At 50.3% G+C, this 22,281-nt stretch overlaps 1 protein-coding gene across 4 annotated transcripts in view; it reads right to left on the bottom strand.

Moving 5' to 3' along the window:
- Nucleotides 1-3,089: 3,089 nt before the first annotated feature.
- Nucleotides 3,090-22,281, bottom strand: part of MTUS2 (microtubule associated scaffold protein 2) — a 526,534-nt gene continuing 507,342 nt past the window's right edge. For all 4 annotated transcript variants that reach the window (XM_074330067.1, XM_074330069.1, XM_074330068.1 and 1 more), the window contains 6 exons: nt 17,469-17,574; nt 13,929-14,002; nt 10,982-11,080; nt 9,443-9,562; nt 7,026-7,123; nt 3,090-5,933 (listed from right to left, as the gene is read on the bottom strand). In XM_074330067.1, coding sequence (XP_074186168.1) covers nt 5,720-5,933; nt 7,026-7,123; nt 9,443-9,562; nt 10,982-11,080; nt 13,929-14,002; nt 17,469-17,574 — 711 coding nt within the window. In that variant the 3' untranslated portion in view covers nt 3,090-5,719. The remainder of the gene's footprint in view (nt 5,934-7,025; nt 7,124-9,442; nt 9,563-10,981; nt 11,081-13,928; nt 14,003-17,468; nt 17,575-22,281) is intronic.

Below are 22,281 nucleotides of genomic sequence, written 5' to 3'. Positions count from 1 at the left end.
CCAGCCCACAGAGAGGGCAAGGAACTGCTGCTGGGCCTGGCGCTGGCCCCTTGTCGGCGTAGAACAGTGACTTCTCCAGGCACATCGCATGGTCGTCCATCACATGGTGAACTAGAGTACAGCCTGGACTGTGTGGAAGTGTCCCCACCCTGCTCCCAGGGTGTGCAGTGTCTGGGGACTTAGTGCCCCCCAGCCGGCTCCCCAGGCTGACAACTGGCAGGCGCCAGCGAGCCCAGCCCTTGGCTCACAAGACAGGCCAGCTTCACAAAGCTTCCCAGAGAGCCCAGAACTGGGACAGGACCACGGGGACACGGGGCAGGCTTGTCCTTGACGTGGTGCGCGAGTCCGCTAAGCCCTCGCCTGGGTTAAGTGGCTGGCGGGGCCGGTTCTCGCAGCGCCATACTGCCACCTGGTGGCCGTCGCGGCACCCGCAGGCAGCCTGCCGAATCCCGCGGATTCCAGCCTTTTCTTAGGAAACCCTGAACCCCAGAAGCAATCCAGCCTGCAGGCCTGAGGGGTAGTCACCTGGAGCACCTTCTCCCTGCACGGTTTGGTCATGAAACCCTCTGGTGAGTCCAGAGCTGTGCCCTGGACAGCTTGTCATTTGCAGTAACGAGAAATCCCATGGGGGCTCCTCAGCAGGTGATATCCCGGGTCTGCAGCCACTTTGCACTCCTGCCATTCCAACCCAGCCTGGCCCAACCGCCTAACAGAGCCAGGCAGGGCTGGAACACCAACTGGGGGTTGCTCTTCAAAGGGATCAGTTTCCTGTGAGCAAAATCAAGCCTGTTCACCAACCCATCAATACAGGCATTTCAAAAATGCACTGTGAGAAAGGCTCAGAAACGGAAACAGGTGGTGGCTTTGCTAACGAGGGGAGCCCTTTGGCCTGCTTTGCAGTGTGGTCAGCACCTCATCCCAGTGGAATCGGCTAAATCGTGGAAGGGAGAAGCTATGCGACTTCCCCATGGATGTTTTACACATTTACTCCCTAAAAGAATGAAGTTCCTTCCTGAGTGTCTACTGAGACGCCAGCTCTGCAGATGCGGCAAAGGGGGATGCAACATGTCCGCTGCTCCATCACTCTGGGAGCAAGGAACACCAGAGACTGCGTCGCACAGAGCAGCAGCGGTGCCTGGCGGCCTGCTAGGTTGTCTGTGCCGTGGGTGCCCCAGCAGGCTGCACCCAGGCAGGACCCTAGGTCATGTGCAGGAGGGTGGCCTCAGCTTCGAACTGCCAGCATCCAGTCCCCTGTGTGCTGGTGCTGGGGAAGCATCGCAGGCCAGTGAGCTAGGCGAACTAGCCCCCATCTCCTGAGCAGGGCTCCCCTTCATGCTGAGGGGGGAAAGCAGAGCTGCGTGGGCAGAAACCCCAGGGGGCCTATTATTTTTGTTCTGCTTTGTTTCATTTAAAAGGTTTGAGAAAGACAGACTGATTAAAGAGAAGATATTTAGCAAACTTAAAGTGAATTAATTCCCCTTGCCTTAACAACCAGGACGACTTACCAGCCTTCGGTGGTGGGTTTTTTTGTTTTGTTTGTTTTTTAGCATTTGACCCCAGCTCTCCAGTGGGCAGGACCCTGATTCTGGACGACAGGGTGCAGGCCCAGAGCCCTTGCTCGATGCCTGTGTGCTGACCAGCACCAGCCGTGCCACAGCCTGGACCAAGCGCAGGGGGCCTACATCCAGGCATAGGTCGTTTTATTGTGCTTCCCTTTTATTGTGCCTCGTGGACGTTGTGTTTTTTACAAATAGAAGGCAAGACCCTCCACCAGCAGAAAGATTACAACTGGTTTTCCTGCAATAGTCACTTGTTTGCGGTGGTCTGGAACCAAACTGCAATACCTCTGAGGGCTGCCTGCACCCACTTCTAGGTTTCTGCCTGAGCGTCGCTCTTCCATCAGTCCTTCCCACTGCAATGACCCAAGTCCCCCAGGCAAGGAGAGCCACGCGTGCAAGGGTCCTTGGCCCGGAGGAGGTGACTGAGTGGTTGACTTCAGAGGTCTCCTCTGCTGGCTGCAAATTGGCCATGGGAGGGGGACACAGACCTCCGCAGATAGGAGGACGCACCTCTAACCTTGTTTCCTACACGTGCCAGTGGGCAAGCCTGCCCCTTTATTCAGTGGAGGTGAGACCTCACTTGTGGGGAGGACAATGGAAGGCGGTTATTATAAAAATGGAGGGCACAGGACATCCCAGAAGACACTAACAGGCTGGGACAGGTTGACAAGTGAATCACTAATAAATAGGTAGTCCCCGTCACTAATCGGGAAGCATGGATGATCCAGAGGGGATCCTGTGGTCCCCACAGACCCGGAGTGACTCCATGTGATTCATCATCGGCGAAAGTTCTATTGTGCAGGAGGGCAGACTTGCTGCAGTCTCCCTAATGTCGCTGCCACTCCCGGAACTGACCACCTAGGGGTCCCCAAGCGGGGGGCTACAGCCCAACCTGAGGCCGGGCAGGGAGGGAAACAAGTGTGCTTGTTTTAAGGTTGAAACAAGTGTGCTGGCTCCATCTGGGTGTTACAGGGAGAGCCATGGAGTTGTCTAGGGTCCCCCTGTTGGAGTGAGAAAGCTCATGATAAGGAACTGCTGCGACTGTGGCCACCCCACCAGGAGGGCTCATCCCCTGCTGCTCATGAGAGAGCGCTGTGGCCATCAGGTATGAACTGACAGGATTTGGGACAGACCAAGCCCTCATTGGGGTAGAAACAGACACCCATCTAGGTCTGAATTTGAAATCGATGGTGAGGTGATTGTCCTCACTCTTTTGTGTCCTTTTTCCCACCGACTCCAGCCCACCCAGCCTGCTGAAGCCAGCCCGGCGGAGCAGAGCCACTGAGCTCCCCACTGAGCTCTCCACATCAGAGCCAGGCTGCTGAAGCTCCAGGGCTGCAACGGTGGGTGCGGGGAGTCAGAGCAAGGGGGTTCTCCAGACTCAGTGACAATCAGCTGACCCCAGCACACACAGAAAAGGAACCCAGCCTGCCAACACCGGCCTGACCTCCCTGCTTCAGATCCCAGCCTGAATTTCCTGAAGCCTGAGAGGGCCAGGCCAAGAGTTACATCAAGTACAAGCCACAGAAGTTCCCTTGAGTTAATTTTAATATGCTTCAAACACAAATATGCAACACAGAAACTGCAGGGGCCACGTAAGGAACGTGTAACCCCCATTCAAACAATCACCCAGTGTGCCAGCCCACACCCTCCTTCCCCACCCTGACACCGGCCTGAACCATCCCAGCGTGGGTGAGGCTGGGGTGGGGAAGGACACTGACATGGCTCCCAAATGCCAGGAAGAGGTTGGTGAGGTTTGGTGGGTCTGTGTGAGGCAGACAGAGTGGCTGCAGCATCTGTCTGTGGAAAGAGCTCCGGCCTGGGAGGTGGATGACAGCACTTCCATATTGGGAGAGGTCCATGCCCCAATGGCGTGGGGGTGACGTGGCGAAGGGGGGAACAGCTGCCGCCACCCCTCATGTCCCAGGATAGGAGCTAGACGTGATGGGTGTCCATGACAAAGAAAGGAAGCCAGGGCAATGTGGGAATGAGCCCAAGTGCCCAAGGTCAGGGCTGGTCGGGCAGAGCTCCAGTCACCTGGAGAGGGATTGCTTGGTGCTAACATCACTACACCTCTGACTGCAATCAGCTGACACACTGTAGCACATCCTAACAGAACACTGGAATCTGTATTGCTGTGTAACTGCATTTAGCACATGCCGTTATGGACGCAGTTCCTAATTCGGATTGCTGAGCTCCCGCCAAACTGGTGTTTGCAGGGGTGCCTGCTAAAAGAAGAGATAACTGTGTACTTCGTCAACGTGGCATGATCTACCATAATGGAATGCCCAACTCAATATCACAGCGTCATGCAGAGCCACAAAAGGAAAAGAGAAATGTTGTGCAGTGGGTATCTACTGTGTGTGTCTCCAGGATGGGCAAAGACCCTTGGAGGTTTGCTAGAAAGGAGATGGACCTGAGGCCAGGAAGCCCGACCTTGACTCATTCAGGGAACACAGACCAGGTCTGTCTTCGTGCCAATCACACATGTACCGAGCAGGCTGGGCCCCGGGCAAGCCGACCCCTTCCTTCCAGGGCCGTCTCTTCCCCACCACAGATGTCCCTGCATGGGTCCGCTTTCCTTGGTCATGCTCAAAAACAGCCCTGTGCTCCAGAGAATTTCAAGGGACCTTAGGGAGGAAAGTGCAGGATTTCTGTCATAAACAGGAAACAAAGGCATTGTTATCATCACCTATCAACTGTGAAAACTACTTCCTTTTTTGGGGGTTGTCATGCTCCTAACCTTCCACAGCGCTAATAGGTATAACGTTCACATTCTACTTCTACCATTTCAGAGACAAGTGCCAGTCCAGCAGCCAGTGACCGCTGGCTGGCTGTTTCAACGGGCTCCTCTGTGTGGAAGAACCTCCTAAGCCTAAAATGGGACCACTGTCAGCTGTGGCATTGCTCGGCGGTCCTGCAGAAAATATACCTGGGTTCCCGGGAGGTCATGTGACGCTTTAGCACAGCGTGGAATTGGTCCCCCAGGATGGAAGAATTGGTTTTCTGGAAGCCTCTGCTAGAACCCCTGAGACATCTCAATGTACAGTGATGGGGCTGAGTTATTGAACCAAACTGAAGGGGAGGTTGCTATGAGATGGGGGCCTGAGGGGCATATGGGTAAGGGGACCATAGCAGCATCAGATCAGAGCAAACCACACGGAACGCCAGAGCTTTCCTACTCTGTGCTTAGTCAGCAGACTCTATCGGCAGTTCTCCTTGAGGATGGAGGGCGAATGGTCTTGGTCAACTCCAAGGTCATCCTCATCCTCACTCCAGAAGGTCATGCTTTTCTGTATTTTCCTCAGGGGGCAACAGCTGAATGATGGGTTCCAAGATGCCATTTAGGAAAAAAGCAAAAATTGTGTTTACAAGACTATAGGTGATTCACTGTCATGAGTAACATCCAAAAAGGTGCTAAACTCTGCAGGGTTTCCCACTGCTCTCCCTTCTCCACTCACGACAGGAATATTAATTAAAACCTGCGAATGGAATAATAGTGACCTCACATCATGTTGACTAAGAAGCTGATCGTTCCAAAGGCAGTTACCGTTCACATTTCGCTGGTGTTTGTGTTAGATAGAGTACCACTTGGTGGCAGGTTGAAAGGCGCTTCTTCTCTGTATCTTTTTTTTTTTTTTTCCTTTTTCTATTTTGGGTAGAAATATTCCTGGGAAGCTAGATAGAAATGCATTTTCATTTCCCAATTATTCTTAGGCACAAGTTAGAAAACTGCTGACCTTCACCAAAATATGTCAGCACTTCGGGTTATAAAAAATGCAATTCGGAACAGCCCCGTGTGCATAGACGTAAACCTAAATACACACACATCGGTGCAGTACAGAATGATTAATCAGCGTAAATTCAAAACTGAGCTCTTTGTCCTAACCTGAAATTCTGCAGTGAAAGTTCTTTGCTCAAGAACAACTGGAGTTTCTTTCTTTTGGCTCTAATTACGGTCAAACATTTGCACATGAGACACTACCGTGAATACTTTCCTAAGTGCCAATACTGGGACAGTCTCACACGGGGGTCTGGAGACGGCTCCGCGAGGAGGCGCTGTGCAGCTACTGAGCATGCACGCAGGGCCCCTGCGCCGGCCGGGGCTGGACTCCCTCAGGGTGTAGCAGGAGCTCAGCTCTGAGAGCTGCGTGGTGGCGTCATCTGGGCGTTGAGCTGACTTTGGCCGGCGAGGAGGGCCCGGAAGAGGAGCCGCGGTAAACGGGGGATGTGGGGGAGAGTTTAATCGGGCTGGTTGGGTCCCCAGTTTGGAGCTTCCAAAGCAGCTCTTCGTTGGTCCTGCTCAGCCTCTTCTTCTCTTGGGCCTCTTTCTCCACGTACTCCTGGAGGTTGGCGTTTTCCTCCGACAGCTGTCTGCAGGGGAGAAGACACCATCAGCGGCAGTCATGCCAGAGGGCCTGAGCTTGAGATTGCTGAGGGCAATCAAGGGCAGAGGGCAAAGGCAGGACCGCAGGGACCAGTCGGGCCCCCATCACACACAGCCTTGGTTGAACCATGACTGCCACTTGTTCCACCAACACATGCGTTCCCAGAGCATTCCTGCCAACACCGAATCTGCTCGTGTCCCTCTGCTCCTCCCACGGAGGTGCCAGCTGTCCAGTGGACACAGCAAAAACCAGAGGCTGAAGAGGGAAGAAGGGGAGTAGGGAGCTGGTACGAGAAGGCCCCAGAGGCTCAGAGGTGGCTGCGGGTGACAGTCGCCGTAGCACACAGTGCCGCTGTCCTCCCTGCCCCTCAATTGGGCCTCCACGACAGCAGTGCCTGCCCCAGCCATAAATGCTGGTCGGTGCATCCACTGCCTGCTGGACTGTGAGCCCTAACGCACACGGGCCACAGATGGCTTCTGTGCCTCTCGGCATTCAGCCTGGTGCCTGCACAGGTTCCCACGGAGGTGGCGTCGCCCTTAAGGACGACATAACCTCCTCCGGCTGGCTGAAGCAGCCGGGAACCCTGTTTTATTCCATGCTGACAGCAGAAGGGAGTGTCTCCACGTCCTTCCATGGGAGTTTGGGGACCTTGGAACAGGGGACCGAGATGGAAATGGCATCACTCAGGAGCAGCTGCCGTTGGCCAGCTTCTCTCTGGCACATTCCACCCCTGCTGTCCTCTGGCCAAGGCCAGCTGATCCCTGCCATGGCCAGGCTGGCCCAGGACAACAGCTGAGGGCCCTACAGGGGAGCATAGCTCCCACTCTGGTTCCCTTTTGCCTGGGAACACCCAGCTGACTCCGCTATCCAAAATCTCCTCCAGAAATAAAGCCCGTCAGCAACCAGCTGTGTCTGGGCCCCCTGCCACGTGCTTTTGGACTGTGTATGGGAAGTCTCACAGCTCAGGAGTGAATACATTGGACTTTGGAACAAAAGCAGAGCCCTCAAGCTCTGTTTGAGCAAAGCCACTTTGTGGGTGGCACATGCTTTGTAAGTTCAGATATCCAGGCCCACCTACCTCGTGACAACCGTGTTCTGGTCGATCCTTGCTTTGAGGTCTTCGTTCCGCTGCTGGAGAACTTGGATCTTCTCCTCCAGGATAATGTTCTTTTCCACCTGTAAAGGGTATGGTGTTAAGAGGTCCTCAGCAAGGTCATTGGGTAGGCAGGAGACCAGTGCTCTTGGAGGGTCATCAAGAACAGTGTTTTGCAAACTGCCGGGTGCATTGGTGGGTTGTAAAATCAGGTTAGAGGGAGGTGACCAGCGTTTCTTTTTTAAACAAAATAAAACAGAAAATACCAGAATGTGCTGTATGTCATCAAAGTAAGTACTGTTATGCATATAATTTTATTTTACCTATATTATGCACGTGTAAGTATGTTTATACTAGATTCCTGTGTAGAACATATTTCTTGTTACTTTTTTTTTAATTACTTTTTTTTCAGTTACAGTTGACATTCAACATGTTTTATATTAATTTCAGGTGCATAGCATAGTGGTTAGACATTTATATAATTTAAGAAGTGATCCCCTGACTAGTCTAGTATCCACCCACCTGGCACTATATATAATTATTGCAACATTATTGACTGTATAGAATATGCCTCTTACAGTGAGTGTTCCCAGGTCTTTGCCATTGTTAGAGATAAGCCGTGAATAGCACCAGGACCCTTGGCTAATGGGTTCCCTGGTCCTTCCCAAAGGGACACCGTGCCACACCCTGTGACATTCTGAATTAATGGAGGGATGGAAATACAAAGAATGTGGCCACATTTTTCCTTCCGAGGCTATGGGCAGCCAGGAGCACAAAGCCCAAGACCAGGTTGGCACATTATCAGAAAGTAACGTCATCCACAGCTGTTATTCCCCAGCAATTTAGGCCATTCTCTCTGTCCGTGTGTCCCCCAGGGCTTGAAACCCAGATGAAGTACAGTCCCATTCCAAGATGAGTTTAGAAATAAATTATTTTTTGGAAAGAATATGACAAATTTACTGTCAGTGTAGTTAACCTTTAAAGAAAACTGTCACCTCTCCGAGAATAAGGGTTAGGAATCAGAGCCAAAGGACTGGCCTCTGTCCCTGCTCTTCTGCAAGGCACTTCACCCCAGCCCTCATCGTAGCTCCCAGGAAGGGCGAAGTGATTACATCAGTCCCTTTCAGTTTTTTGCTGGGAAGGGTTTCTGGAATGAGAAGTCATGCATGTGTGCAGAATGCCTGGAGCATGGCTAAAAACAGTCACATCAGCCCCCAGGCTTGTGGTGACTGGACAACTGGACGTGGATGGCCCAGACTGGTCCCAGAGTTGGCCAGGCCACATGGCAGGGCCAGGAGGGCAGGGCTGTGCCCCTGAGCCTCCCACTGGCCTTAGCTCTGGCCTTGCTGGGAAGCTCTGGGCTGTTGGATGGTGCCTGCTGTCCAACATTACTGAGAATGCTGGTAAGAGTCCGTCACATCCAGGTGTGTCCCCAGCCTGACTGCTGAGCACCAGGGCAGCAGGAGGCATCTGCAGAAAGGGACAGGGTGTGACAATGAATGCAACAGGGGGTCCTCTATCAGCTCCTGGTTTGGATAAACCGGCTTCAAGGACATTTCAGAGACAAAAGGAGAACAGTCAAAATTAGACAAGATCAATTACTGAAATGGTGAGTTAAGATTTGCCAAATGAAGGAAAACAGGATATGAAACGTGGTACATGTGTGGGGGTGTCTGGGGCGTGTACCTGTGTGGAGAGAAAAGGCTCTGGAAAGTGTCAACAGTGGTACAAATAGGATATTTCATTTTCTTGTTTTTGTTTATCTTATCATTTGCTATAATGCACAAGTGTGTTTTCCTCTTATAGTATCAAAAGTTTACTTTTAATTTAACAACAGAAAAAGGAAAAAGCACAAGAATCTATCTGAGACCTTAGGGACAACTTCTACGTCACATTCTAGCCTTTGCATGGTCCTTGTGGGAAGGAGTGTGAACTCTGGGGGGCTCTGTTCCCCCAAAGGGGTACCCTTTGCTGATTCTGTGGGAGCCAGGCTGAAAGGTGAGGCAGAGCGTGTGGGCGGGCGCTGGGCTGGGCCCCCACCTGGTGAGATGAACACCGCCCCCAGGCCGTCATCTGCACCCCTGTGAAAGGAGGCTGCTGGCAACACCTAGGCCATGGCCTTGTGTTAGAGCTTTGTGCGGTGCCCGTGCTGGCTGGCACACGCCCCCAGGGGGGAGGGCGGGCGAGCACTCAGAGCATCGGGAGGGATGGAGGCAGACAATCAGGAGGGCTCCAGAGCTGCACAAAGTGAGGCCACCTCTGGTTCCTCATCAGAACTCCTGACAGTGACGGAGTTCTCTGCTCAGGTGCAAGCAGCGGGCTCATATCCTGCAGGCTGTGACGATGACATCTATGGGGACAGGACAGTGACTGGGCTCTACCCAGGAAACAGACTGACTCACCAGCTTTTCCAGCTCAAGAATCTTCTTTTCCTGCTGGTGTATTTGCTGATTCTTCATCTCCAATACCTGCTTCAGACTCTCCATGTCTTCTTCCAAGTGCTGATAGGGAGCCCGTGCGACCTACAGGGACAGAGAGCACCGAGCTACTCACCGGGCCACCAAGGGCCAAGTGTCACCAAGGTCCTGAATTCTGCTAACTGTAGCTTTCTCTAACAAGCTGCCCAGTAGGAGAGGGAAAGTGGAGGGGGGAGAGAGAGAGACAGAGAGAGAGAGAGACAGAGAGAGAGACAGAGAGAGAGACAGAGAGAGAGAGACAGAGAGAGAGAGACAGAGCTTGCTCATAACCTTTCTGGTATGGTAAAGATACCCACTTGTTTCCCACTGGGAATGCTACTAAAAGTCCAGCACCTTGGGGAATAGAGAGAAAAAGCCGCCATCTCTGAAGAGCCTGGAAGCTGGAATGGCTGAATACTACCAGCCCATCCCCGAAAGGAAACTCATGGGGGTAAAAGGAATAAACCCAACATTGGCTTTTGACATTCACCCAACTACTTAATTCAGCAGACAGGTGGGGATTTCCAGGTCCCCCCTGTGCCCATGGAGCAGCCACAGCTCAGCACAGACAATGAGTGAAGTGGTTTAAAAAGCAGAAAAGGCGTGTCAGAAAAAGAAATGCCAGAGTGAGGTTGCCAGAGTGAGGTTGCCAGGTGTAACAACAGCAATTTTACACACACACACACACACACACACACACACACACACGGTGCCAAAAAAATGTATACACATTTTAAGGAAGGAAAAACTGTATTAAAATTGTAATACTTAATATATACCAATAACAAAATATGAGTACAAGTCACGTTTGACTTCTGCAATTACAAGAGGTGCTCAAAGTGGTTACCGTCAGTATAATTTTAATACAGCTTTTTCCTTTCCTAAAATGTGTATACATTTGTTTGGTACCCACCCTGTATATATATATAAAATCATGTTAAGTTTGAATTTCAGATAAATAATTTTTTTAGTATAAGTATCAAAAGGGACATACTTATACTAACAAATTCATTTCTCTGTAATTCACATTTAACTGGGTGTAATGTGTTTTATCTGGCAATCTTACATCAGAGGGGAGGAATCTTGCCTACTTTTCTGGAAAAAAAACCCCCTTCGACCTACTAATGCAGGTTTCAGGCGTTCCCCCTGCCCCTTGCCAGCTTAACTAATGGAAGCTGGAGAGGAGGGATAGAGGGGCGGAGAGTTCCCAGGCCATGCTTCTTACAGGGGCTCAGGGACAGTGGCGGGGGATGGTGTGCGATGTGGCAAGAATAACATTTAGACTGAAAAACCCACAGCTGTCCTGTCTCAGAAGTGACGTGCTGACAGGAATATATTTAAAAGCCCAGGGAGGTCCTGACCAGCTGTCACTTCAGTAGCAGATCCACACAGGGGCCCTCAGCCACAGGGCTTCCTGGGGTGAGGTTCAACAGAGATGCCTGGTGAGGGCCCCCAGGTGCTGGAAAGCCTGGAAGGCTTGACTACCTCCAGCTGCTCTTCAGTATTTTTCCTCAAAGCCTCCTCAAAGCGTCTGGCTCGGTCCCGCAGAGACTGGCTCTGGAAGGTCAGCGTGTCCACCTGGTCCTGCAAGTAATAATGACAAGAGAAGTCCAGCTCGGTCCACGACGGACACTGCAGCCTGGGGAGCTATGATGAGACAACCCGTGTGTGAAACCCCTGGGGCATCGAGATGATGGCACACTCTGGCACCGTGTGACCATCTCCCCATCAGCGCTTCTTGTCTCCCAGCCTCAGTTCTCACTGCGCCACCCCCATCTCACATTCCAGGTTCCTGTCATTCTCAGCTGGCTTCTGACCTCCACTGGCCTGAGGTGAGCTACCATGTGAGCTGCCTACCCCCCCACCCCGTTTAGAGCCTTCTCCCAAGGGACAGCTGCTCCTGGCCCTGTGTGCAGGCTGAACGAATGAAGCCATGTTTGGGGGGGCATGCACCCCTTCCCAGGCTGCCGGGGCAGATGCAACTGCACTGACCCCTCCCTGGCAACCCCAGCAATGACTGATCCCCGAACTTCTCTGTCCAACGACACCATTTCTGTAACATTAAAACCTAGGGACTAGGGGTTTCCCATGAACTCTTCTGGCAAGAGAAATGGCCTCATCCTACCAACCACTAGGAGCTGGGATTGCAGACGTGTAATTCTACCTGCATAGTAACTGTAAAGTATGGAGTGCTGGCTCTACCGCTTTCTTCATCGTGGCAGTGGACCCTGTTTTGCGAACCATCCTTGGCAGGTTTCTTTTCCTTTTTAATTTTTTTTATTTTTCAGTAACTTCAATTTCATTTTAAAGAAATAAATGCCTCTCCAGTGCCATAAATGCAAAGGCTGGTGCATTCGGGCAACGCAGTTATCAGTGGGAGTTTGTGCACACAGGACCTGTCCCACGTAAGTCCCCCGTGGCACTGGGGCCGTGGGCTTCCGGGACGTGGCTATCACGATGCCTGTGTCACCCACCACGTGGCCCTGCACTGACCTCGTCAGCACTACAGATGAGGCATTTCTTTCAAGCCTCTCCTCCTCCATTAAAAACAAAACCGTGCAAAACGCATCAGGCACGTGCTACCTAGGATGGAACCAAATATCAAACTGAGGTTTTTTTGGCCCTGTTCACCATGACTCAAAACCGCCCCACAGGCACGCACTGTGTACAGAAATCAGACAGGACAGACTGTTTTCCAGCTTGGCTGGCTCCTTAATGCCAAGCTAAGAGGCACAAAAACCTGCCTAGTTGGTGACCTGGCCCAGCACGGGCAACTCAGGAGTTTACCATGGCATGATAATAATAGAAATGATGTTGATGATGATGATAATAATAAATGTAACAATGCTTGAAACTATGAGACTAGCAATAGCTGCTACTTAGTAGCATTTACCAGGAGCCAACCTAGTGCTACACACTTTACACACATTATTTCCTTTAACCTGCTCACACCTCGAGGAAGTTACTGTCATCACCCCCATTTCACAGATGAGTAAACTAAGGATTCCAGAGCTCCTGTATTATCCAAGATTTCAAAGCTACTTAGAGGGGGTGCAGGGGGAACTCTAATGAACTCCAGTTTGTAACCACCAAGCTGTTTCTCTAGCTGCCAGTCTCCCTAGGGAGTCTGCTGAAGCAACTCCACGTTCCTTGCACCAAACAACCTCCAGCCCAGAGGCTTCGCTCCTGGAGCGTTATGACGACCACATGTGTGATTCATGACTGTGAGATGTCAGGGGCAGGAAGAAGACTCACTCACGATGAAACAAAACTCTCACTCCTTTGTGGTTTGGGACCGGACAGGGTTTCTGTTACATCATGGTCTGGCTGTCACTTTTCTGATCTGCGTTCCCTAACATAGCACATATGATGGGATGAAAGGCAGGCCCACGAGGAAGGAGTTTGGGGTTAATTTGCTGAAGACAAGTCCATGAGGACGGCATACTGCAGGTCCATCCATGGATAGGAGGGCTGGTTGCAGGCTGTCTCCCACTAAAAATGTTTGAATAGTCCACTCAGCAGCTGTGACACCGGCTGTTGGCACAATCCAGGATTCTTTTCTAGGCTGGGCCGGCTCTGTGCAATGAACATGGCCAAGGGAAAGCGAACTAAAATGCCTGCCTTTGTATTACAGTCATGGTAATTGATGGACAATTGTTATTGTCATCACACGTCCAGATGGGAGGGTCCCTAATATTTAGAAAATAATCTTGCTATCTTGGGGTGTCCACAGCTGGGAGCAGAAACAGGGCTACCAACCTCAGCCTGCCTCCCAGGCAGCCCCTCCCTAGGGCTGGCACTGGGCATCATCTACCCACAGCAGCAGCTGGTCTGGGTCTCCACAGGCAGGAGGGAGACACTGGCGATATGGGAGAACCCTCACTCTCCACTGAGAGGTCAGAAGGAAGCGAGGCAGCCCCTGGCATCTGACACCCACACTTCCTAGGTCAGCAGTCGGAGGCCGAGGAGGGTCTGTTCATCCCACCCACCTCTAGGTGCTTCAACTCCGTTTAGATTCCCCAGACATGTCCTACGACTTCCCCCCTCCACAGCTCTCCGTCCACCCCTTCCACCATACTCCCTCCCTGGAATGCTCTTCTCCCAAGTCCCCCCTCCCCTCAAACACAGCTCCATTACTCCTCTAACCACAGCAAGTGTGGCGCCATCTCTCGGAACTCCTGTGACATTCGCTGATGGTGTTACTCATTTGGTGCAAGTATGTGTTACCTTTTGTGGCTGGCTGTCACTGTTTGTGTCACAGCTCTCTGACAGGAGGCAGTAGACTCTTTAAAGTTAGGGGGAATGTCTGGTCTCCCTCTACACCCCACTGCTTAGCACAGGATCTGGGACATAGCCGGTGCCGGATGAACGTTTGTGGACAGGACTAATGATTCTGCCATTCTCTTGACATCAGAGCTAAGGAGATATTAACCTGTAATGACAGCCGCAGCTTTTCAAAATTTTCTTCCAATTCTTTCTTTTCAAGCTCGTGGGTAGACATCAATTCTGGAGAGAAGACATCAAATTGTTAAGTTGGTCTTTCTTCTGAGAAGGATCAAAGAAGACTCTTTTGCCAGCCTAAGACGAGGGACTTCAGTGGATAAGGGACACTGGTATACAGCTGACTTACGCCTAAAGAGACATCTCCATTACTTTGAAAGTGTTACTTACACTTGTTACTTACACAGTGTTACAAGAGAAAGAAAGAATGAGGAAGGGGACAGGAGAAAGGGAGAGAAAAAGAGGGAAAGAGGAAAGAAAGGCAGAGAAGCAAGTGGAGCACAAGCGTTCGGTCTGTCTCTTTCTCTCATTTCTATACCTGCTCTACCAACATCTTGGCCAAGTCAGATTCTCCATCCACAGTCCTCAGAGATTCTCCAAGTGTTCCTAGTGGTAAAACACCTGGGTGACCCATGCTAACTCTCCATTCTCTTCCCCTGCTGGGATCACTCTTCCTTTCTACCGCGAAGCAGCCATCGGGGGCTGCAGGAGGGAGGCCCCAGGGAGAGTGGGGCTGCGAGCCCCCCTTGCTGCCTGGGGTCACTGGACAAGACGGTGAACAGGGTGGTGCTGTGTCTGCGAGGCCTCTGGGCCACACGCTGAAAACCACAGGTCTCCAGGGTTTGCTTGAGCAAAGAGTCGAGGTTAAGACACCCAGACAAAAGAAAGGACTAATTGGACTGTTTCCTCTTGGAGAGTTTGAAACCATTCTATTCTACGAAAAGTGTCATTCCAGTAATAATTTTCAAGTGAGGCAGAAAGAGATGTCACGTAAGACTTATTAAGCAAATGGATTCTGTTTTCCTCCAGATGGGAACAGTCTTATTAGCTGGGTAAAGCCCATCTCATTTTGGCTACACGGCAATTTGTTTGCATGTTGTAACTGGAGGGAGGAAAGGTCTCATTAATCAGTGTGGATCACATGCTTACAACAGGAGAGTACTGGAGACCAATAATTATCATTCTAGCTGGCAAGAGCTGCAATTAGGAAAAACTTTGTGGTTTCCATTGACCCAAGTCTTTTAACTAACGATGGGGAGTTCTCTAAGAAACCCAGTTGTTATAGCTGAAATTTACATTAAAAAAAAAAAGTTCTGTGCTGAGCTCACTGCCATAAAACCATGTGGCCTTCTTTCTACCTGCCTTTGTCTAAATGGTTCCTTTTAATAACCACTGACAGCAGCATCCTGATGATACTAATGAATTTTTTGGCTACTATTACATACACTTAAATTGTCTTGACATTGGATATGAGTGGAAGGCCGTGGCTGTGGCGTCCAAGCGAGACTTCGTCAGTCAGAAAAAAACTACCAGGTCTATTTATATGAGAATCCAGAAACCAAAGGCAACAGTGGCTCATTGCCTCATTTCCATTCTTATTCCCTTTCAGAGACCATTTTCCTACAGTGCAGTCATGGGCTTTAGGGCACTTTCAGATGACCCCGATACCCCGAAAAAAAGAAGTCAGTGTCTATCCTGGAGATGGTCTAAAGCATGGCTGATATCTACATACCCACATGTATTTAATTATTTTAAGGTCACGACACTCTGTCCCATAGTCAATACAGTGCTCTAAGACAATGGTTCTCAAGTTGTGCTGCCCCCTAGAATCACCTGGGAGCTTTAGAACATCTTGATGCCTGGGCTGCACCCCAGAGCGATCAGATTGGAGGTTCTGGGATTCACACATCGGTATTTGAAAAACAAACCCCCAAAGCTCCCCAGGTGGTTCTAATGTGCACCCAAGGATGGGAGCTGGCACATGTGCTGTTCTTGCTGTAGACATCTTTACTGTGAACATTTCTGCTGAATAACTAATTAGCTGTAAGGCAATTTTCCTATAAACAAGATAAAATAACTAGTAAAATAACTGGCTGACAGTTTGGGGTTGTTTTGGTTGTTGTTTAGTTTCATTTCTCCATTAATGATTATCGTGGTTACTCTCATTTTTAGATCACACATAACTGTTAGCCAGCCCTCACAAAGGTCTATAGAGCGACAAGTACACGAGGGAGTGGTGGTGGTTTTAAAATATAATTTCTTCCAAATGACGACGATTTGCCAGAGTTGTTTTCCTCATACCTTGGGAGGAGAGTGCGGAGTTGAACCCACATCTCCCATAGAAGGAAGACAAGTGCTTAGGTACAATCCACAAAACAAAATCAATTACTTGAGCAGCATTGCTATGATTCTATACACCTTTTAAATAAAAGTCTTCTTAATTTTGTTATTCATATTTTTCATGTTTCATTATGTCTTTTATTTGTTGTGATTTTATTTTTATTTTTTTACGGCAAAACTGCCTTCCAGTCACTTAGTTATGTGGTAAAAATGTGTGTGGCAAGAATGCTTGTGGCAAAGATGTCTATGGAAAAGATGCTATGTGAAAATACCTAGAGTGGTGCCTGGTGCTCTCCATGTGAGACGGAGTCAGGACATGTGGTACATTTAAGCAGTTCTCAGGGAACGACCCTCCCTGTGCCCAGGGTGGGCTTTCCCATGTACTAACAGTTCCCAGAGTGGCGGGGCTGGTGTTGAGGGAGGCACTGACATGAGTTTGGGTTACTGCACAGCAGGCTTTGTTGTTTTTACAAAGAATTTTAAAAAAATAATGAAAAACTGATGTTACTCTCAAATTTTTTAAATGTATCAATGTCTTTTTAAATGTCATTGTTTGTAACATACTTTAACAGCCATCTGACTGGGGGAACAGGAGGGGAAACTCAAAAATAAGTTGCATGGAGAAGCGTAAATGTATATCAAAAGTGTAAAAAGCTCCTTTCACAAAGTGAAAATCTTAGTAGTACTTAGTAAATGCTATTGCTGTTGTTATGACGTGGGTCATAACAACAGCAACCCTAAGTATCCACAGATAGCTCAAAATTACGAAAAAAAATGTAAACAGAAGGAAGGGTCCAGAGACTCCTCTTAAGCCCCTGGTGAACGTGGTTTCTAAGTACAAGATCTGACCGCATGCAGCCGTGGCCCTGAGAACACACCAAGTGTGGGATACGTGCACCCCTCTGGGACTGCCATTTATTTAACTTTATAAGGCCATGAAACAAGATGCAGCCCAGGATTTCCATGCCTAGTTTAGAATAGTGGTTCTCAGGTGTGGTCACCGTCAGACTCACCACAGGAGCTTTAAAAACTCTGGGTGCCCAAGCTGCACCCCAGACCAGCTCCATGGGCGTGCTGGGCTGGAACGTAGGCTGGCATCAGCCTCCTATGATAATTCGCCAGGGATTCCAACATCCACGCAAGGCTGCGTGTAACTGCCTCAGAGCAAAGAAGTAGTACCTGGGTCCTGGCCTCCCATCTCTTTCTTCCACAGGAAGCAACACAAAGGACACACCAAGAAGGACAGGAAGGAAGAAGGAAAGAGGAGCAAGAGGGGAGGGGGCTCCTTGGGTCTGCCACAGGAAGGTCCGGCCCACCCCCGCCAGCCCCACACGTCAAGCCCAGTAGCTACCTTGGACTTTGTGGTCGTGGTCATCCTGCAGGATCGCGATGGCCACTGTATGGTTATTTTCCATCTCTAGGAGAGCAGCCTCATGGCTGGCGGTGATGTCCTCTACCTGCGAGAGAGTCACGGCTATGGTTACACAAAGGACTGGGGGATGGGAGGCCATGATGTACTCACTGCTTTAACAGAGGTGGAAGTCAATGAGTAAAAAGGTCAGGGGGCCAACATGTCAAGGACAAGTCATTCAGCTGAGATGACAGCCACCCTCACCCTTGTGCCAAGGCAGGAGAGCCAGGATCTGGTGGTGAAATGGCCCCCTGGAGTCAGGTGCAGTTACTGCCACAGCCCAGCTGTCCACAGGAGGTCGGCAGCTCCCAGTGGGGGGTGGCTGCCTAAGCCCCTCTTTATTGTCTTGGGCCTGGCTTTGGACCATCCCCGTCCCACTCTCATTGCTTTACCTCACACCAATCGCCCCACGAGGTAATGATGAATAAGGAGAAGAAGAGGGTCCCCCCATTCTAGATGGTCTGTTCTCTGTTTCCCAGTGGCAGGTGGGAGCTGCAGTGCTCAAGATAAGTGGAGAGAACTAACATTTACTAAGCAACCTGCTATCTGCTGCTCCACTTAACCCTCTCAGCAACACTATAAAGTAAATATGTATGCCCATTTTACAGAGAAGGAAACTGAGGCTCAGAAAGGTGTGAAACGTTTTGCCCAAGGGCTAGGAAGTGGCAGGGCCAGCAGTGGGCCCAGGTCTGTCTCAGTCCAAAGGTGGAGCTCCCTCAAGCTCACCCCCTGCTGCCTCCCCAGCGAGACCCGCAACTGCTGCTGTAGGGGCCTCTCACCAACGCCGAGGCTGCCTGCAGAGCCGTGTGTGCCCCTGCACCCTAGCCATCAGCGGGGCCTTCAGATGACAATCTGGGCCTCCCACCTAGGAACGTGGGGCTACTCCTGGGAGGGGCTGCTGTTTCTCTGGCTGAAGGTACATTTCCAGGAGTTTAACCACAAGCAGGACACAACCAGTTCATAGGCTTTTATTTTCACCTTTCCCGATCTCCCCCCTCACCCCCACCATGTGTACTATTTTTCTTATCTTGTTGTTTTTGTTATTGGGCTGTTGTTTTAACTTCAAACATCTGATCTTCAGAAGGTAAGTGCATCCAACGACCTCTCCCTACACGAGCACACCAGAACAATGTTTTTCCAAATTCTTTGTCAGTGACCCTGGTGAAAAATGCTGTTGTATATTGTAACACAGCAGACACATACACAAGCCCAAGTTTCACAAGGCAATACTTTCCCTCCCTACTTGCATAATCTGGCTTAAAAAATTTTTTTTTTCCATTTTACTATGTTTATTTCAAAATGCTTGTGGACCTACTAATGTGTCAAAACCTGGCATTTGAAAAACACTGCACCCAGGTCTCGAAAGTCTTTTTTTCTTTTTTTCAGTTTCAGGTGTACAAAACAATGAAGGTCTTTGGCGGGCCAGTTAAACATATTGCTTCTAGCTGGTAACATTCAGCCACAGCTCAGGGCCCCTCATTTCTCGGGGGATAATTCATTGGCCAGCCTTCGATCAGAAAGGAGGAAGTGTTCTCTACAAGAAAGGAAGCCCACTCGTGAAGTGGGTGCATGGAAGTATTTTTATTTTAAAATGGAGTAGGTTTTCATTCTGGATACTATAACTGCATGGGAAAATGTGCCTACCTTTTTCTCTCACAAGGTAAACGAAACCTTCATCCATGAAAACAGAAATAACACTGGCAAAACCAACAAGGAACTCCACAGTGTTAAAAAAGCTGCACCACAATTTGAAAACGGACAAGATATGTGATGATTCACTTTTATTTACTGGCCATTCTTGATTAAACAATACATTACTTAAGGTGCAGAGCTATGAACCTACTCGGAAGAAAGGCTGATGTAGCACAGTACTGTCCAATTCCTGTTTATATGAGGTTTTTACAGAATCTGTGTGCGAAGCCTTTCAGTCTCTTGGAAAAATAAATCACTGGTTAAGAAAAAGGGAAATAAATGTCCTTTCTGCTTCATTACCGACACCAGTTGAGCCGACAGCATCCCGTCTGTAGACAGATACCCACACGTTATTTGCAGGTTTGTTACCCAGTTCAGAGAAAAATCTCCATCAGTCCTCGGTGTGATTGTAATTTATTGGGCTCTTGCACAAACCACCATGTTCCAGAAGAGTCCGTGTGTCCCTGCTGGTGAAGAGCCCTGATTGGCCACACTACATTATGCCCGTGGCTGAATGTATGCCCTTCCGGCTTGTTGGAAGGCAGGTCTTTGATTTAGTGGTGACTCATACCATGCCCAATATATTAAGCATGATCTAAACGTACGATCTGTTACAGCTCTCGGAGGTGTTTTTATGAATGAAATATTGATCCCCTAACTCTGAAGGGCCCTATGCAATGAGAGGAAACCAATACAAGCGGATGAGCCAAGATTGGGCACGAGAATCCTTATTCTTCAGTAACTGAGATTTCTGCGCATCTGTATGGTCTGTAAGGAATGTCCCTTCTGTGGGGAAGGTGCTGCCCATGACTGGCCTTCCTCCTTCTTGTCACAGTAGTCATCCCCATGGCTGCCCCTCCCATGGCTCCCTGGCTTCTTGCCAGACCATGGGCTCCCACTCCCAAGCAGCCAGTGACGACTCTCAGCCTAAGGACACCCCAAAAACTTCTGCAGGCATGTGAGGGGATGCAGACAAGTGGAGCCAAAGGAAATACCAGCCCGTTTGATGTACTGCTGATTGCCAAATCAAAGGCAAGAGGCGCTGACCCATTATCAGACCACAGCAAACTTAAGCTGGGTGCAGCATCTTTAAACCACTGCTGGACCACCCTCCTCGCCCGCCAGGAAGACACAGTTCTGAGGAGTCTGTCACGGTGCCGTCCAACATTCCTGGTTGTGTGGAGCGGCAGCTGTTCCAGCAGTGGCGTGCAGTTCAGCTGGGCTGACCTACAGGAGAGCAAAGGGCTGGAAAACCACCCTCTCAGATGAGTAAGATGCCGCTGTGCACTTACTTCATTCAGCCATTTGCAAAACGCAATTTTGGCAATTCACATAGAGAAGACTTACGTTGAGAATGAATACGCACGTGCTTTAATGAGTGCCTCGGCTTTACTCATTAAACCCAAACCAGATGAAAGTCCCATTTACCCCCACCCCAGATACGTATTTCCATCTGATGGGACAGAGGGTGCCGCCTGTGTGTGCTCTCTCCAGGGCACTCTGACTGACTTCCCTTCTGTCACTGCTTACGATGTCCTGGGCATGTACTCAGAAGGGACAGCCAGCCATCCCCCAATGCACAGCCCCACTTCATCCCATTCCAGGGTGTGCCTTCTGTCCCCTTTGGCCCACCATGGGGACAGGTGTTCACAGTGCCCCCCCCCTCCACACACACACACCACCTCCTCCCAGCATACGGAGGCTCTGGGCTGTGCTGGGTGGGGGCTCTGATGCTGGAAGACTGAGGGGCCCCGGGCCCTCTCTCGTCATTCCATTTGATGAGAGAGACTGTGGATTTTGCTAGTAGCAGCTGTGTGCTTCTGGAAGGAAGACGAAAGAGATGTGAAGCAAGATGATGGGCAAAATGGCCTCTGTACGTTATGATGAAGCATGGGGACGCCCAGCCTCCTGGTTAGTCTGAAAGGGTGATTTCCTTTGGAAAGGGCAGAAAGGATGGCCCGGGTACGAGACAAAGCAAACACAAATGCCCAATGAGAAGAAGGGGATGGTACCTCTGCTCCAACTTTATTGAGCAGAACCCATAATGCACCCAAGGACCAGTGGTCCCCGAAGCAAGTGACTTCAGGGCAGGTCAGGGAGGAAGACAATGTACCAAGGGGTCTTGGAGGAATGGGGTCAAAGACACAAGTTGGATCCCTGGATGCAAAGGCAGACCGGAAAGGAGGAACTGTGTTTGGGGCACAAAGGGAATCGCCTGTGCGTTGACAGTGAAACTCCCTTCTGTGTGCTTTGAGATGAGGCATCTGCAGCAATTTGGCTTTTACTATGTTAACGTGTAGCCAGCTAAGGCACCAGCACTGGTTTTCATTAAAGACTTTTCAGTCATACTTTTGAACTAGAAGCCAGACCCTATCTTTAAAGGCACCAAGGGAGCCACGAGGCCAGGCCACACCCCCGCAGGCCCCCCCAGAGCCCCAGGCCTGAAGGGCAGGGCCCTGTGTCTGGTGACCCTGCAGTTCTGGGCTCTGGGGAGTGTGGACAAATGACCCAATGTCTGGTCCCATCAGAGATTCTGATTCAATGAGTGTGGGGTGAGGATAAGCAGGGGTGTTTTTGCACAAGTGTCCCAAGTGATGCCCCTGTGTGGGCAGAGAGACACAGCCTTTGCCTCCCCAGATGCGCGATGGCTGGGTTTGCCATGAGGGGGATCCTGCAGCAAAGTCCGAGGGCAGCATGTGAGTTCCAGTTTGAGTGAAGCCACAGAATACCCTGCGTGTCAGAACTGAAGCAGCCACCTTGCTGTGGCGTGGGGCCTGGCGACGAGGTCAGGTTGGTTACCTTGATTTTTAAGGCTGCAGGAGGACAGACATCACTAGCCATGGAGTCAGCATTGCCAAGTGTCATTGTGCCTGATAAGGAAAGCCGAGTGTGGAGTCAGGCCTGGAAAGCTGACACCACAGACCGTGCAACTACCACCGCACTGCAGCCATGCACTGAGTCTCCTCCTGCACTAAACAAAGGAGCATTTATTCTCCCTGGAAAGTAGAACACGGGGCTGCCGTGTCCTGCCTCTTTTCCCTCACTGCTGACAGTGGGGCAA

Source organism: Rhinolophus sinicus, linkage group LG04 (assembly GCF_036562045.2).
Source record: "Rhinolophus sinicus isolate RSC01 linkage group LG04, ASM3656204v1, whole genome shotgun sequence".
Lineage (NCBI taxonomy): Eukaryota > Metazoa > Chordata > Mammalia > Chiroptera > Rhinolophidae > Rhinolophus > Rhinolophus sinicus.
The sequence above is the reverse complement of the archived record's forward strand: the minus strand, read 5'-3'. Positions and strand labels throughout refer to the sequence as shown.